We start from the raw sequence: 14142 nt of genomic DNA on the forward strand, positions 1-14142 counted from the left end.
TGTGGACATAGTTGTAAACAGATTGGCTTGAGGGAGTGAATGTTTATCCTCATTTGCCAGTGTGTTAGCTTTGCCACGTGTGACCCAATGTGAAGGGATCTCTGTTTCCCAGAACTTGCGTTAACAAAAAGTGGATAGTTACTTTTAATGCATCTAAAACCAAGCTTCTATCCTTACATCATCAACACTCTGCTGCCCAGAATGGCTCTCGTTTTGGGGAGGCTTCATGTTTTGACAAGCTTCTGGGCTTGACCTTTACTCCTGATCTGAAATGGAACACGTATATTAATCCATTGCCAAAGTCGCTGGAAAAATGGTGGGATCCTTCAACCGCTCCAGTAGATATTTCACTCCTGATGCAATTCTCTACCTATATAAAAGCCAGGTTCAGCCAACGATGGAGTACTGTTGCCACATCTGGGCAGGAGCTGCTAGAAGCAGCTTATCCTGCCTTGACAGAGTTCAAAATAGCCTTTGTAGCTTAGTGGGGGATGCCCTTTTCTCTTCCCTGCAACCTTTCCCACAGAAGAGACGTAGTGAGCCTGTCCCTGCTTTATCGTTATTTTCATGGCAGGTGCTCATCTGAACTTCAATCTATGGTTCCTCCTCGCCAGACTTTCACGAAAAATACTCGTTTAGCCAAAACCACTATCAACAGTTTCCCACACTCTTTATCTGTGCCTAAACCTTTTTTTTTTTTTTTAATTGCATTTTCACCCCAAACAAGGCACATTGCCACTTTAGTGTAGGGGGCTACTATCAGGGGCAACAACTACTGGGGTACTATGCAGGGATTTGGGCAGCAAGATGTCGGTTCACGTTGCACTTGAACTTCTGCATGTCAGTACAGTTAGGGAAGCAGGGACCTAGAATGGAATTCCAAAGTCTAGCGGTTCTGGGGAAGAAACTATTGGAGTAAAAAGATCTTTTACATCTAGGGATCTCTACAGTGTGGAGGTGGAATTTTGCAGCCTGTCGGGTCTGTCGAGGGTGTTCACGTCGTGGGGGCATAAGTGCTTGCAGTTCGTCAGAGCATTCACCATTTAAATACTTGTAGAACAGGCAGAGGGATGCAACATTTCGTCGATGGGACAGAGGCTGAAGCTTAGATGCCAGTTTAGGGCCTATCAGATTTGCGACTCTCTTTTGAACCTTGTCAAGGAGCGAAAGACTAGTAGCCGATGCACCAGCCCAAATATGACAGCAATACTCCATACATGGGCGAATGGTTGCCTTATAGAGGTACAGGATACTTTCGGGTGTTAGTAGTTTTCTAGCATGGTAGAGAGAGCCCACCTAAATGTAGATTCCATAAATAGGGCTTCTTTCTTAAAACTGCACGCCTGTGGAACTCTATTCCATTTGCCTGGTTTCCAGCTGACTACAATCTGATTGTCTTCAAGTCCAATGTGAACAAGTTCCTATTGAACCATCCCCGTAAGTAATCCAAGTTATAAAATTCCCACTAATGTTTACTACGCTAAAATCACAATGACAAATGTATACCCATTAACCCTTATGCTCGAGTGGCCCCTGGGCCTTGCTAAGTGGTGACCCCCATGTAAAAAAAAAATCGTAGGTCACGTTAAATTTGTCTTGGCTTTAACTTTGACATATAGATGTTTGCGGTCCAGATTTTGTACCTGTTCATCATTCCAAGGGAAAAATTTCCTAGACAATTTTGTGGCATGCGTGGCACAAAAACCCAGGAATTTGCCCTTCCATTTAGGAGGATGGACAATATAAACTCGGCAGCAATCTCCAATGCGCGTCAAGTCTGCTTTTGAATGTGTTCACCATTTTTGCTTGTACAACTGCATCTGGGAGATCATTCCATGTGTTGACAACCCTCTGTGAGAAGGTCCCTTTGTGGACATCTAGCCTACAGTGGGATTTTTTACGATTTTGAGGCTGTTCCCCTGGTTGCGCTGTTTTTGGCGATCTGAAAGGACGGCTTTCTTGTATCATAGATCCCATGGATGTACTTGTACAGATCGATCATGTCACCACGATTTCTTCGATGCTCAAAAGTGGGCAGTCTCAGGGTTCTCAATCTTTCAGAATATGGCTTGTCCTTCAGTGATGCCAGCAGCTTGGTCGCTCGGTGCTGTACGTCTTCCAGATCACTGCATAAGGTCTTATGATGCAGCTGCCAGTCAGAGTGGCAATACTCCAAGATAGGAGTATTTAATTTATCCTTAACAGGCCCGGTGATACTCTTCTACTTTCAATTTCTAGAGATTCCTGCACCTGCAGCTTTCATGTTAAAAATTGATAGAACCTGATTGTAAGTTGATTCTCCTGTCGAGTCACATTCCCACACGTGAGACATAGCGGATAACATGTTCTTAAATTGAAGCCATGAACAAGTAATCCAAAATATTCGTTCAGAGTTACGTCCCTTGTGTGTAGACTCTTACTGTCTACTCTTTAACGTCTAAGAAAAATGCAATTTTACCCAATTTTCCGTAAAAATTACTTTTAACTATAAATAACTTTCTACTCGGGGAATTTTTGTAATTTTGTGATATGTTCAACATGATAACTAAGTATGTAATATTGGTTTTACTTAAAACTACTTATTTTTAAACATCGATCTGTCGGCTTTATCTTAACAAGCACAGAAAAAGGTAATCGATAAAGTTGGCAGCCATTTGGTTTGGGGAGATAACCGCGTTTAAATTTATACGTTTTGTGGGGTTTGTATTACTGTACACATAGATTGGAAAAGGTGTCAAAAAAACAAATATATAACAAATAAATGTTATCAAAGGCAAGATAAGTTACTTTTCTACCTAACTGGATATATTTTTTGTATTTTTATTCAATGTAACATGTTTATTCAGCTCGAAAAACATACAGTGTTTACCGATGTATTGGAAAATTCAAAATGGCGCCCGACACTCTCTTTAACACGGTAAGTTCAGGAAAAGATGTTATAAATAATAAACTAGATAAAATACTGTTAGAAATTCGCTCATTATATGTTACCGTGACATAAGTTGACATATATTCGGTGTTTTTTTAATAGTATTTTGTCTAGTTTATTATTTATAGCACATTTTCCCAAACTTACCATGTTAAAGAGAGTGTCGGGCGCCATTTTGAATTTTCCAATACATTGGTAAACACTACATGTTTTTCGATCTGACTAAACATGTTACATTGAATAAAAACAAAAAAATGTATCCAGTTTGGTAGAAAAGTAACTTATCTTGCCTTTGATAATATTTATTTGTTATATATTTGTTTTTTGACAACTTTTTCGAATCTATGTGTACAGTAATACAAAACCGTTTTTTTTTATTCAATTGTAAGGTACAGAATATGTACAAAACACCCTCCCCATGTTAAGAATGGCTTTTTAAATAATAACGTTATTATATCAGCCCGGATCACTCTCTGCATAAGTATCTATGTTTTTAAGAACATTAAAAATTGATTTAAAAAAATAGTCATTATGGTATATTTATTTAATACTAATATTTATCCATTTATCTTTGTTAATGATTGTTCGAAAGTGCGTTTCAAAGTGATGCTAGCTTTGGTTTCATGCAAACCAATATGGCGTACGCCTTTAATTGTTGACTCCCGGTAGCGCAGTAATATTTATTTTTAGTTTTATTTTTATATCATTGATAAAATGGCAACGAGTCCGGTAAGGAAAGCATGTTTGATATCCATTTCTAATTTAAAAGATTTAATTCCTGTCTTCATTTAATTTTTAAAACGAATTAAACTTTAATTGGTGCTAATGCACTTACTGATCCACGCTATTTTTGAAATCGTATTTCCAAGTCTAATTATAAATAAAGTTTTATGGTACTAGTGCAGAGAGTGATCCGGACGTAAATAATAACGTTATTATTTAAAAAGCCATTCTTAACATGGGGAGGGTGTTTTGTACATATTCTATACTTCAACTTTACAATTGAATAAAAAAAAACATATCATAAAACTTGGAAAGACGATTTAAAAAAATAGCGCGGATCACTCTCTGCACTAGCACCAGTTTTATGATATATTTTTTTATTCAATTGTAAGGTCCCTCCCCATGTTAAGAATGGCTTTTTAAATAATAACGTTATTATTTCGGCACGGATCGATAAGCGCATTGACAGCCATCTTTTTACGCGCCTGCGCGCGCCATAAACAAATCTACTCTTATGGCTGACACTGCACGCGCGTAAAAAAGATGTCCGCCAAAGAATACAATGCATAATACGGTAAATTTATACAAACACCGTGACAGCGAATTAACCCTAACCCTAACCCTAACGCTGTCACGGTGTTTGTATAATAATACCCATAATACAACTGTTTATATATCGATAACTAATTATTTCTGCAAAATTTCAATGCGATTTTCGTATTCAGCAATCAGCATAGTCGAAAACCTATAAAAGGTGTCATGTAAAAGAAAACTGTGGAGGTGGACCTAATCTAAAAAAATACCATCCTTTTTTTTCTAAAACCACGATTTTTTTTTTTTTTTTAAGTGGAAGCTTATTTTATGTTTAGAATTTTCCAGTCAATATTGGACGCTGAGGACATTTTTTTCTAGGTAAATATTCAGATATGTTACAACAGAACACCGACCACTCTAATTTGTTTTTTTAGGGGTAATCGAGGTTAAATTACCCCCCTCCTCTCCAACTTGGAGTTCTTCTCTTTTCTTTTTTATTTCTTTTTCAGATAATTTTAAATTTTCCATGGAAAATTGGTACGGCATGTGAGAAGGTAGTTTGCTAGGTGAAGCAAGCCATCATTTATGCTACCACGCGTAGCGTGAATGGAAGCTGTAAAATGGCAAAAAGTAGTTTGTGGGTTCAGGGGTTAATACCATGTAAACGGTAAATCCCCCCCCCGGTTTGAGTATTAGATTTGTTGTCAGCGACCTCGATTACGTCTAAAAAAACAAATTAGAGTGGTTGGTGTTCTGTTGTAACGTATCTGAATATTTACCTTTTTCTATTTCATTCAATGTTTTCTTTTTTTAGAGATTTAAATGAAAAATTTCACTCGATAAAGAATAGGTACGGGCAAAATGAATGCCGATGCTCAAAATCTATAAACATTTTGACCCCCCCCTCCTCCCTGTACTTAAAAATTCACCAAAAATGAGGAAATTAACCAATTTTAATGAAATTTTCAGTATTTATCAAACAATGATCGCGGAATATAATGAACTAATTATTTTTTTTAAATAAATTAAAGTGAAAATGTATTATTTTGTTTAAACAAAAATACCTGTACTAAAGTTATGGTTTTCAGTAGTAAATAAAAAATGCAAGAATTTATTTTTGCTATTTTCATGTAAATAAAGCATTGTAATTTGTAACAATAAAATAAAAATAAAATAATTTTTACAGAAACATTACGAAAAAAGCCCCTGAAGTCCGTATTAATGAATTCGATATAACTTGAAGAAAAATTAATTTCTCGAACTACCAATATTATCATTGAATTAAGCATTGTTTATTTTTCACAAAAAAAAATTTTAATTGCAAAAATTATTTCTACTTTTTTTTACGCTTACATTTTTAACATAAGCTTTACATGTAAGATTCTAATATTTCCATTGCATGCAAGAACATATAATTATCAACATGAAATAATGTTCATATAATCTTGGAAAATAAAGTAAAAAAAATTAAATTGAAAAACAGGAATATAGAAAAATAATTAAAAAATGGCAAAAATTATATGAACGTTCCATCTCGGTAAGTACGGATGCACGCAGTTGAAAAGAAAACCAGTCTGTTTTGCCCACCCTTTTCAACTACATGTCTGTTTGTGTTTATCAACTTTACATTTAACGTAAACATTATGATAAATTTGGACATAAGTCTGCATTTTTTTAGTGTATAATAATGATTATAAATTGTTTTCTTAACCAATTGTAATTCTGTATTAATATTAATAAATAATGGTGCTAACTTCTTTTTTTCAAAGAATAAATTGTCAGTAGTATAATTAATGAATTTAATTAACTTTTATGGATTTTTAAATGAAGGGAGGGTCTTCGACTAAAAAAAAAAGCCGCTCAGTATGCCGGAATATAGACATAAATTATGTCTAATTTGTCTTTCCATACATAATTCATTTTTGCCACCAGAGTTTATTTTGATAAGATGAATGGGTCTCGTTGCTACCAGTGATACATTTTTGGATAATTATTACTTTTGTTTTTGCAAAAGTTAAATACATTTATTGTATTAATTCATTATCTTAAGATTTTAACTTAATACTTGGAAATAATTCCAGAAAACTTATATTTTTCTTGCCAGAAAAATGTAAACGCAATTTTTGTAATAATGAATTTTTATGTGAAATCTAGGGTTTTTCAGATATGAGACAAAATTATTCCATGTATTTTTTTATTTCACACACTTTTTTCTTTGAGAAATTAACCTTAAACTATAATCTTTCAAATACAATAAAAAAGTACTCGAAAATTTTTAAAATTATTATGATTAACCCACATTAAAAGTCATACTCCCCTACAGGAGCAGGTATTAATTGGCCATACCTAATAAAGAAGAATGAAAATATAATAAATGAAAAATTTATGTATTTCTTTGAGAAAAGAAAAAAAAAAATTCAAGTGTTTTTTTTTTTTTTTTTTTTTAAGGCAAAAATTTATAAGTAAAAGTTGACTATTTTTAAACTATGGGAACATATTTCTTCAGGCACAAGGTTAGACGGTTAATGCGAACGTGTGGTTTTTGCTGCTTTCTGTCCATCCGTAGTTCTAAACAAGGACAAACAGCTACTTCCGGTTTTTCGATAAAGACGTAAAAATGCTTGCGTAATCATGCTTTTTTCAAACAGTCGTTTTAAAAATTCTTTTATTTAAAAAATAAATGGAATTTAAAATATAAATATGGATAAATTCTGAACAATGAAGAATGAAACTAAACATTCAATAGTATTTTTTATAGGTAAGTGATTTTTCGAATTTATATCGATTTTTTTTTTTATAACAGAAGTAAGTAAAATTTTGTTGATTTTCTTCAAATCTTTTTTAAATAAAACCGATTTAAAAAAAAAACAAATATTGCATAATTTGCTATTAAGCCTGTTATTTTTTTAAATTTTGGTCTTTGCTCCTTTAATTGAAAAAAAAAAATTAGGGTTTGAATTACATTTTTCAAGTAGTTATAAGCTTATAAAGATAGGAGGTCAAAGTATTCAGTTTTATTTCACACATTCTTAAGATCGGTTTCTGACACTGCTAGTGCATGAGTACCCTTTAATTAAACTTGGAAATATAATTTAAAAAATAGCATGAATCAGTAAGTGTATTACTGCATTAGCACCCAAAATATTATTCTGATAGTGTAGAAGCGCCTCCCTATTTCTTTTTTTTTTTTTTTTTAAGTTTGAAACAATATAAATAGAACTTTTTATAATTTTCACCAATATAAACATTTTTTTTTTTTTGTATTTTTTATGTTTAATTTTTAACAATATAAACATTTTTTTTTGTATTTTTTATGTTTAATTTTTAACAATATAAATAAAACTTTGGTGCTTATGTATTTTTGGTACCATCCTATTTTAAAATAGTTTTTTCTGGTTAAATTCAAGTTTCAGAATATCTTTTTTTTTTATTATTAAATTGTTAGGTGAAAGCAAAGAATAGTTACAACCCTCCTCCCTCCCTATGTTAAGAATTGCTTTCGAAATAACGTTATTATTATAGCATGGTACCATAAATACATAAGTATCAAACTTTTTATAATTTTACATGGTAAATTTTTACTTGGTTTCCATCTTAACATTTTCCTTGAAAATTACAACTTTGATAAGTTTTTGGATATGCTGAAAAAGAATATTGCATTTAAATTTTCCGCAAATAAGTAGTTTTATGAATATTGAACAATATTATTTTTTAATTATTTGTTAAAAGTGGTGGCCATAGTTTTTAACTTATCATTTTACACAACAGAAATAGAATTTTTTTATAATTTTGATAGAAATTGTTCACAAACGTTTTTCAATTTTAATTTTTAATAAACAATATAAATCTTTTTACATTTTAATTTTGAAAGAAGGAATAAGTAATAAATTTCATTTTTTGTTTTTCAAAAAAATTGAAAATAATTAAAAGAGAATACACATGAAAATTAATAAGTTGTAATAGAATATGCGTGTTTTAACTACTCATGTGATTTAATAATAATAATAATAATAATCACGTAATTCAATTTTGAATTAAAAATTTTTACATTGCTTAAAATTCTAAAAAGGTTTTCATAATTTAAAATCAGAAAAATGTTCTATTTATATTGCTTTTAATTAAAATAAAAAAAGGTTTTCATGGGTTACAGTTATGAAAAGTTCTATTCATATTTACATTTTATATGTTCCGATAATTTAATATTTCTATTAATATTTTTTATCATTATAAAAAAGGTATTCATTGTTTAAAATTATTAAAAAATTGTTTACATTGTAACGTAATGGTGACTACATTAATTTTGTTCCTTTTATGCGATAAAGGGTTCGAGATTATTTTTTCACCTAAACTACAGTCTTACCTTTGATTCTAGTCAGGGTACTTATTGTGCCGAAATAATAACATTTTATTTAGAAACCGGTTAAGGTAGTCAGATGAGGATCCGAAAATCCAGTCTTGTTCTGAGTTTGGGGAAAGGTGGGCCTGTCACTGGTGTTGAGGGAGAATCTAACCCCTTGGAATAAACGCAGCAAAAAATCAACCCTTTCAGCATTTCAACATGTATATAAACAATATGAGCAAGTTTTCTCGTTGCTGTAACGAGACAAAAGCGTTATTGTAGGAGAATATCATAAGAAAATTGTCAAGCAAATAGCAAAGTTTTATAGGGTTAATTAACCTCTTGGAACTGTTTATTGTAAAATAATTCTAATTCTTTGAATTGTTGTGTTGGTTAAAGTTAATAGAAGGAAAAAAAAAAGAAAAAGGGGGAAAAATCAAACAAACAAGTCTTACCATCTGTGTGTCGGGCGAGGTTGGGCAAAAGAGAGAGAGAAATCAAGATGGGGCCCATAGTTTTAAAAGGTGTGTTCTAGTGGAAGTCACGCAGGAGACATGTATAAAAGGAGTTTAAAGGTTAGGTCAGGGCGAGGTAGAGAGACGAAGGTTGATGACAGTGGTGATCTCGAACCCAGTGACTGTTGGCTTGCAAAGATGAATTTTTTTTTTTTATTTATTTCTTTAATTTTGTTGTCCTAAACCAGGAACACTTCAAGCTATTTCGGTGATGGTTACCGGCCTGAACAACATGATAAAGCTGTTCAGTGGCGAAGGCGATGTGGTGGTTTGGTTAAAGAAAGTGGACCTAGTGGCAAAGCTCCAAAAGATAGGCGACATCGCCACAGTGATACCGTTGTTCCTGGAGGGTGATGCGCTAGCCCTATATTTGGAGCTGAGCTTCCGTGAACAGGAGGACGCTGAGACGATCATAGCCAGATTGATTCAGGCATTTGCGGAAGGGCCGTTTGAGGTGTACAACAAATTGAAAGAGAAGAGGTGGACGGAGGACTCCGTCGATGTGTATGCAAATGAAATCAAAAGATTGGTGGAACTGGCAGGAATTTGGAGACAAGTAGTGAATCACGTAGCAAAGATGGCATTCTTTACCGGGTTCCCGGCTGGTCCCAGGTATCGAGACTTTGGAGGTGAGTGATCTGCTCCCAATTGCAAGAATATTAGTGAGCACCCAACCCTCTGGGGTCTTAGGAACGGTGGCAACAGCGCGGAAGGATGAGAGCAAAAGCCACCAGAGACAGCAAGGCGCGCGTTTCGAATGTGGGGGCCCACATCTGCGGAGAGACTGCAGGAAGTTCTTGGAAAGGATGGTGTGCTACAGGTGTAACCAGAGTGGTCACATGGCAGTTAACTGCAAGAGTCCGAGAAACTGTCAAGGGGGAGCCAAAGCGCCAGCAGATGTCCAAGCGTGAAATTGTGGTGAAAGGACAAGAAACCGTGGCCCTGATCGACACTGGCTGTACCACTACCATGGTGCACACTAGCCTTGTCAGAGGATGGAGAGGGAAGGGTGAAGTAGTGGCATTCGATGGGTCACGAGTTGAGATAGGAGGAATGTCACAATTGAAATTGAGGATCACTGGATGAGAGTCCGTGCGGTTGTCACTGATCACCTGGTGCCTGGCGTCCAAGCAATTATCGAAATGGACGTAATATGCTGACTTGGAGGTGTCACAATCGGCAGCAATGGCGTGAGGTTCAGACCAGCGGGATGTGCAGTAACAGAGCAGGTCAATGAAGGAATCAAACAGGTTGGAGAAATAAAATGGATATCAAGCAGTGATCTGGATTTAAAAGCGGAATTCAACGGGAATCAGTGGATAGTGGAGTAGGCATGGAAGAATAAACCACTGATGCTAACAAATAGCATGGCATGTTCTGATAAATCGCTCAAAGGATTTTGAACGAGAAGTGGACAGATGGATTGAGGACGGAATACTGTTACCATGAACGAATGACATCGAATTGAGCATCTTGCCATTACTGGCCGTCCTGCAACCAACAAAAGGGAAGGTCAGACGAGTACTAGATTTCCGAGAATTGAACTGACGCGTCGAGTGCCAGAACTTGAATGCCTACTAGACACTGTCCTCGAGTGTCTAAGGTCTCTCTGTACAGGGGTTTGTCAAAACAACCTGGCATGAGGATACTTTTTCCATAGAAGTAAACCCTGACGAAATATTCAAAATCACATAGTATTCACTGCCCAAATAAGATCTCCTCACTATGGCTAACCCACATTAGCTTTTACGAGGAATGGTGCACCTTCTCCAAGTGATGTTACCTCAAGTAATACCACGAAGCTGGATACTCCACCAGACTAGATAAATTCTTGTCCTGGAATCCAGTAAGACCAAGAAACAAACATGAAAGATATACTACAACATATGAAAATGGTTAATTGGGGAGAGGAAAATTATGTTCTCGATATCTTTACTAACTCAGTTTTTGAGAGATAAAGAACTTAAATGTAACATTCGAATATCTATGTATCTCATATAGAGTTCAAGTGTTAGCCCCAGGTCGTGGGCCCCTTGATTTCTGAGAACTTCAACTGAAGTAAAATAAAACAAAGGGGTGACGCTATAGATTATATGTAGTGAGACCATCAGAGAATGGAGGCAAATGAACGGTGCCTCTAAGTTGGTCGATCTAAAATCTGCTTATTTGCAACTCCACGTTGCCAAGAAACTCTGGAAGTACCAGTTGATCAGATATAAAGGCAGAACCTACTGCCTTACGAAGATGGGGTTCGGGTTGAACTCGGCACCCAAGATCATGTCAACCATTCTAAGGAAGATTCTAGAAAGAATGGGGAAAGGAGATGGCTCCGTGATCTCATATATCGACAACATCCTCATGAATGAAACTCTGGTGACTGTAGGGGAGGTCGAGGTTCACTTAAAGAAGTTCAGGTTGGTTGCCAAGGCACCGGAAAAATTGAATGGGGGAGCGGCTTTGGGACTAAAGCTGAAACGAAATGCGTCAGGTTGCCTGGAATTTCGAAGAGGAAACGAGATCCCACAAATGAAAGAAGAGCTCAACAAGCGGGAGCTTTTTTCAATATGCGGCTGACTGATCGGGCAGTACCCCATTGCTGGCTGGTTTAGACCAGCATGCAGCTACATTAAGAGGCATGCTGAAGGTAGAGGATGGATGATAAAGTGGTAGGAAGAACAACTGCCTTGATTGAAGAGGTCCTGAAAGAAGTGGAAAAGCAAGACCCAGGACCCAGTTCAGGGAATGTGGAACATGCCGCGAACACTGGATGGAGTCGTGTGGTGTGATGTAAGCAGTATTGCAACAGGGGTCGTCTTGGAAGTGGGTGGAGTGGTTGCGGAGGATGCGGCCTGGCTAAGGAAGAAGGATGATGCTAGTCACATCAATGTAGCAGAATTGGATGCAGTTACTAAAGAAGTGAATCTGGCATTAAAATGGGGGCTGCACAACATCTGTGTGAAAACAGACTCTGCCACTGTGTTTGCTTGCCTGAAATTGATGATTTCACATGACAAAAGGATAAGGACAGAAGGGGCAGCAGAGATGCTAGTGAAGCGCAGGCTCAGGATGCTGACTGAGCTGATGTAGGAGCTTTCTTTGAAGCTGCACGTAATCATGGTAGCCTCTGAGAAGAACAGAGCATATGCTCTCACAAGAGTGAGAAAAAGCTGGCTTGTGCCAACAAAAGAGCATATTGCTGCAGTGACTCATCTGGATAACTCTGGGGTGCAAGAGTTGCACAATCTGCATCATATGGGAGTAGAGAGGACATTGTACCTGATGAGAAAAGTTGATCCGAGTGTCCTAAAGGAACAATTGAAGCAAGTGGTCAGGACTTGTGCCAGTCAATTGACCCTGCTCTAAGGGTGCACGAAGCTGGAGAACTAGGTGTGACTGGGACCTGGGAAAGACTCGCAGTTGATGTCACCTATTACAGGATGGACTTTACATGACGATGATCGACTGTGGCCCCGAGTGCTTTGCCCTATGGAAAAGGCTGTGAGGTGAAATAGCAGCAGCCCTTGATGTGGTGTTTCTGGAGCACGATCTCGTGGAAGAGCTAACCAACAATGGTACTGCGTTTAGATCGGTAACAGTTGCAGATGTGCTAAAGAAATGGAATCAATTCATCAATTTTTTAGAGCTGCCTATAGACCCAGTGGCAACGGGATTGTGGAAAGAAACCACCGGACAATAAAGGCAATGGCAGAGAGAGGGAACACCTCACCTGAGCAAACTGTCTACTGGTACAATATGTCGCCTAGATCGGGGCAAGAGCAAGGGACAGTTCCACACTTGTCAATATTCAAGTACTCCTGGAGGCATCCTAAAGTTGAGCCGGCAAGCAGGAGATGGAGACAACAGGGACCATGAAACTCGGTGATGAAGTATGGGTGAAACCCTCAGGGACATGATGTATCACACAGTGGAGTAGAGGACGTGTAACCGGGAATAATACTAGCAACAACATTGCGGTAGACGGAGTACTGAGACATATTCTTGATATCAGGCCAGTGGAAAATGAAACGGTGGAAAGCGATGTGCAGCGGGAGGATGGCAAGACACCTCAGAGACCAAGTAGAAGACGACCGCCACAGTCAATGAAGGATTATGAAATGTGATCTACAGATGAGGGAGGCATGTTGTTGAAAGTTAGCAGAAGGAAAAGAAAAAAAATATAAAAGGAGGAAAAGATCAAACAAACAGAAGTCTTACCGCATGTGTGTCGGGCGAGGTTGGGCAAAAGAGAGAGAGAGAAATCAAGATGGCGCTCATAGTTTTAAAAGGTGTGTTCTGGTGGAAGTCACGCAAAATCGAAATCATGCGGGAGACATGTAGAAAAGGAGTTGACAGGTTAGGTCGGGGCGAGGTAGAGAGACAAAGGTTGATGAGAGTGGTGATCTTGAACCCGGCGACTGTTGGCTTGCAAAGACAAATTCTTTTTTGTTTTTTATATATTTAATTTTGTTGTCCTAAACCAAGAACACTTCTAATACGGTGCTCTTGCAGTTTAGATAAACCAAAATATGAGAAAAATACTGGGACATATTTGGGGCTGCAAGAATGTAATTTGATTGGCTCTAGCAGTTTAGATAAACCAAAATATATCACTCAGTATTTTTAAATACTGAGCAGGCTGACAGTTTTCCAAGGTGATTGGAAAGCATTTCTAATTTAAACATTTGAACATGTTTGTAGAAGTAGAAATTGACTAAATTTAAAGCATGAAGAACATCAATTTTTTTTTTTTTGTTGTTCGTTCACTTTTTTAAAAATCTGCAAGCAGTTTCAGAAATAAACTTGAAACAGAATAAGAACTAATAAATCAAGTGTATGCATTTACTTTTGTTTTTTTGTTTGTTTTTGAGAAGCTAAAGTAATTTTTGCCTCATCAAATTGTACTTCCATCGATTTTTACATGGTACAAATAATTTAAAATCTTTTTTTTTAATGTGCTATGAATCATCTTAAGATTATGTTATCGGAAAGAATTTTGTTGCATGAGAATTTAAAAAAAAATCATGTGATCAGTACTTCTGGAATTGCAGCTGACTTCAGTATTATTGTCAGTGTCCACAAAGAGTTAGCTTTGTCACCTTCCC

At 36.4% G+C, this 14142-nt stretch overlaps 1 protein-coding gene across 1 annotated transcript in view; it reads left to right on the forward strand.

The window, feature by feature from the left end:
- Nucleotides 1–3317: 3317 nt before the first annotated feature.
- Nucleotides 3318–14142, forward strand: part of LOC145245990 (general transcription factor IIF subunit 1-like) — an 80088-nt gene continuing 69263 nt past the window's right edge. Inside the window, exon 1 of the mRNA XM_080107789.1 lies at nucleotides 3318–3658. Within this exon, the coding sequence (XP_079963915.1) occupies nucleotides 3644–3658 (15 nt within the window). The 5' untranslated portion in view covers nucleotides 3318–3643. The remainder of the gene's footprint in view (nucleotides 3659–14142) is intronic.

This window comes from Euprymna scolopes, chromosome 23 (genome assembly GCF_053919585.1).
Source record: "Euprymna scolopes isolate OS-2025 chromosome 23, ASM5391958v1, whole genome shotgun sequence".
Lineage (NCBI taxonomy): Eukaryota > Metazoa > Mollusca > Cephalopoda > Sepiida > Sepiolidae > Euprymna > Euprymna scolopes.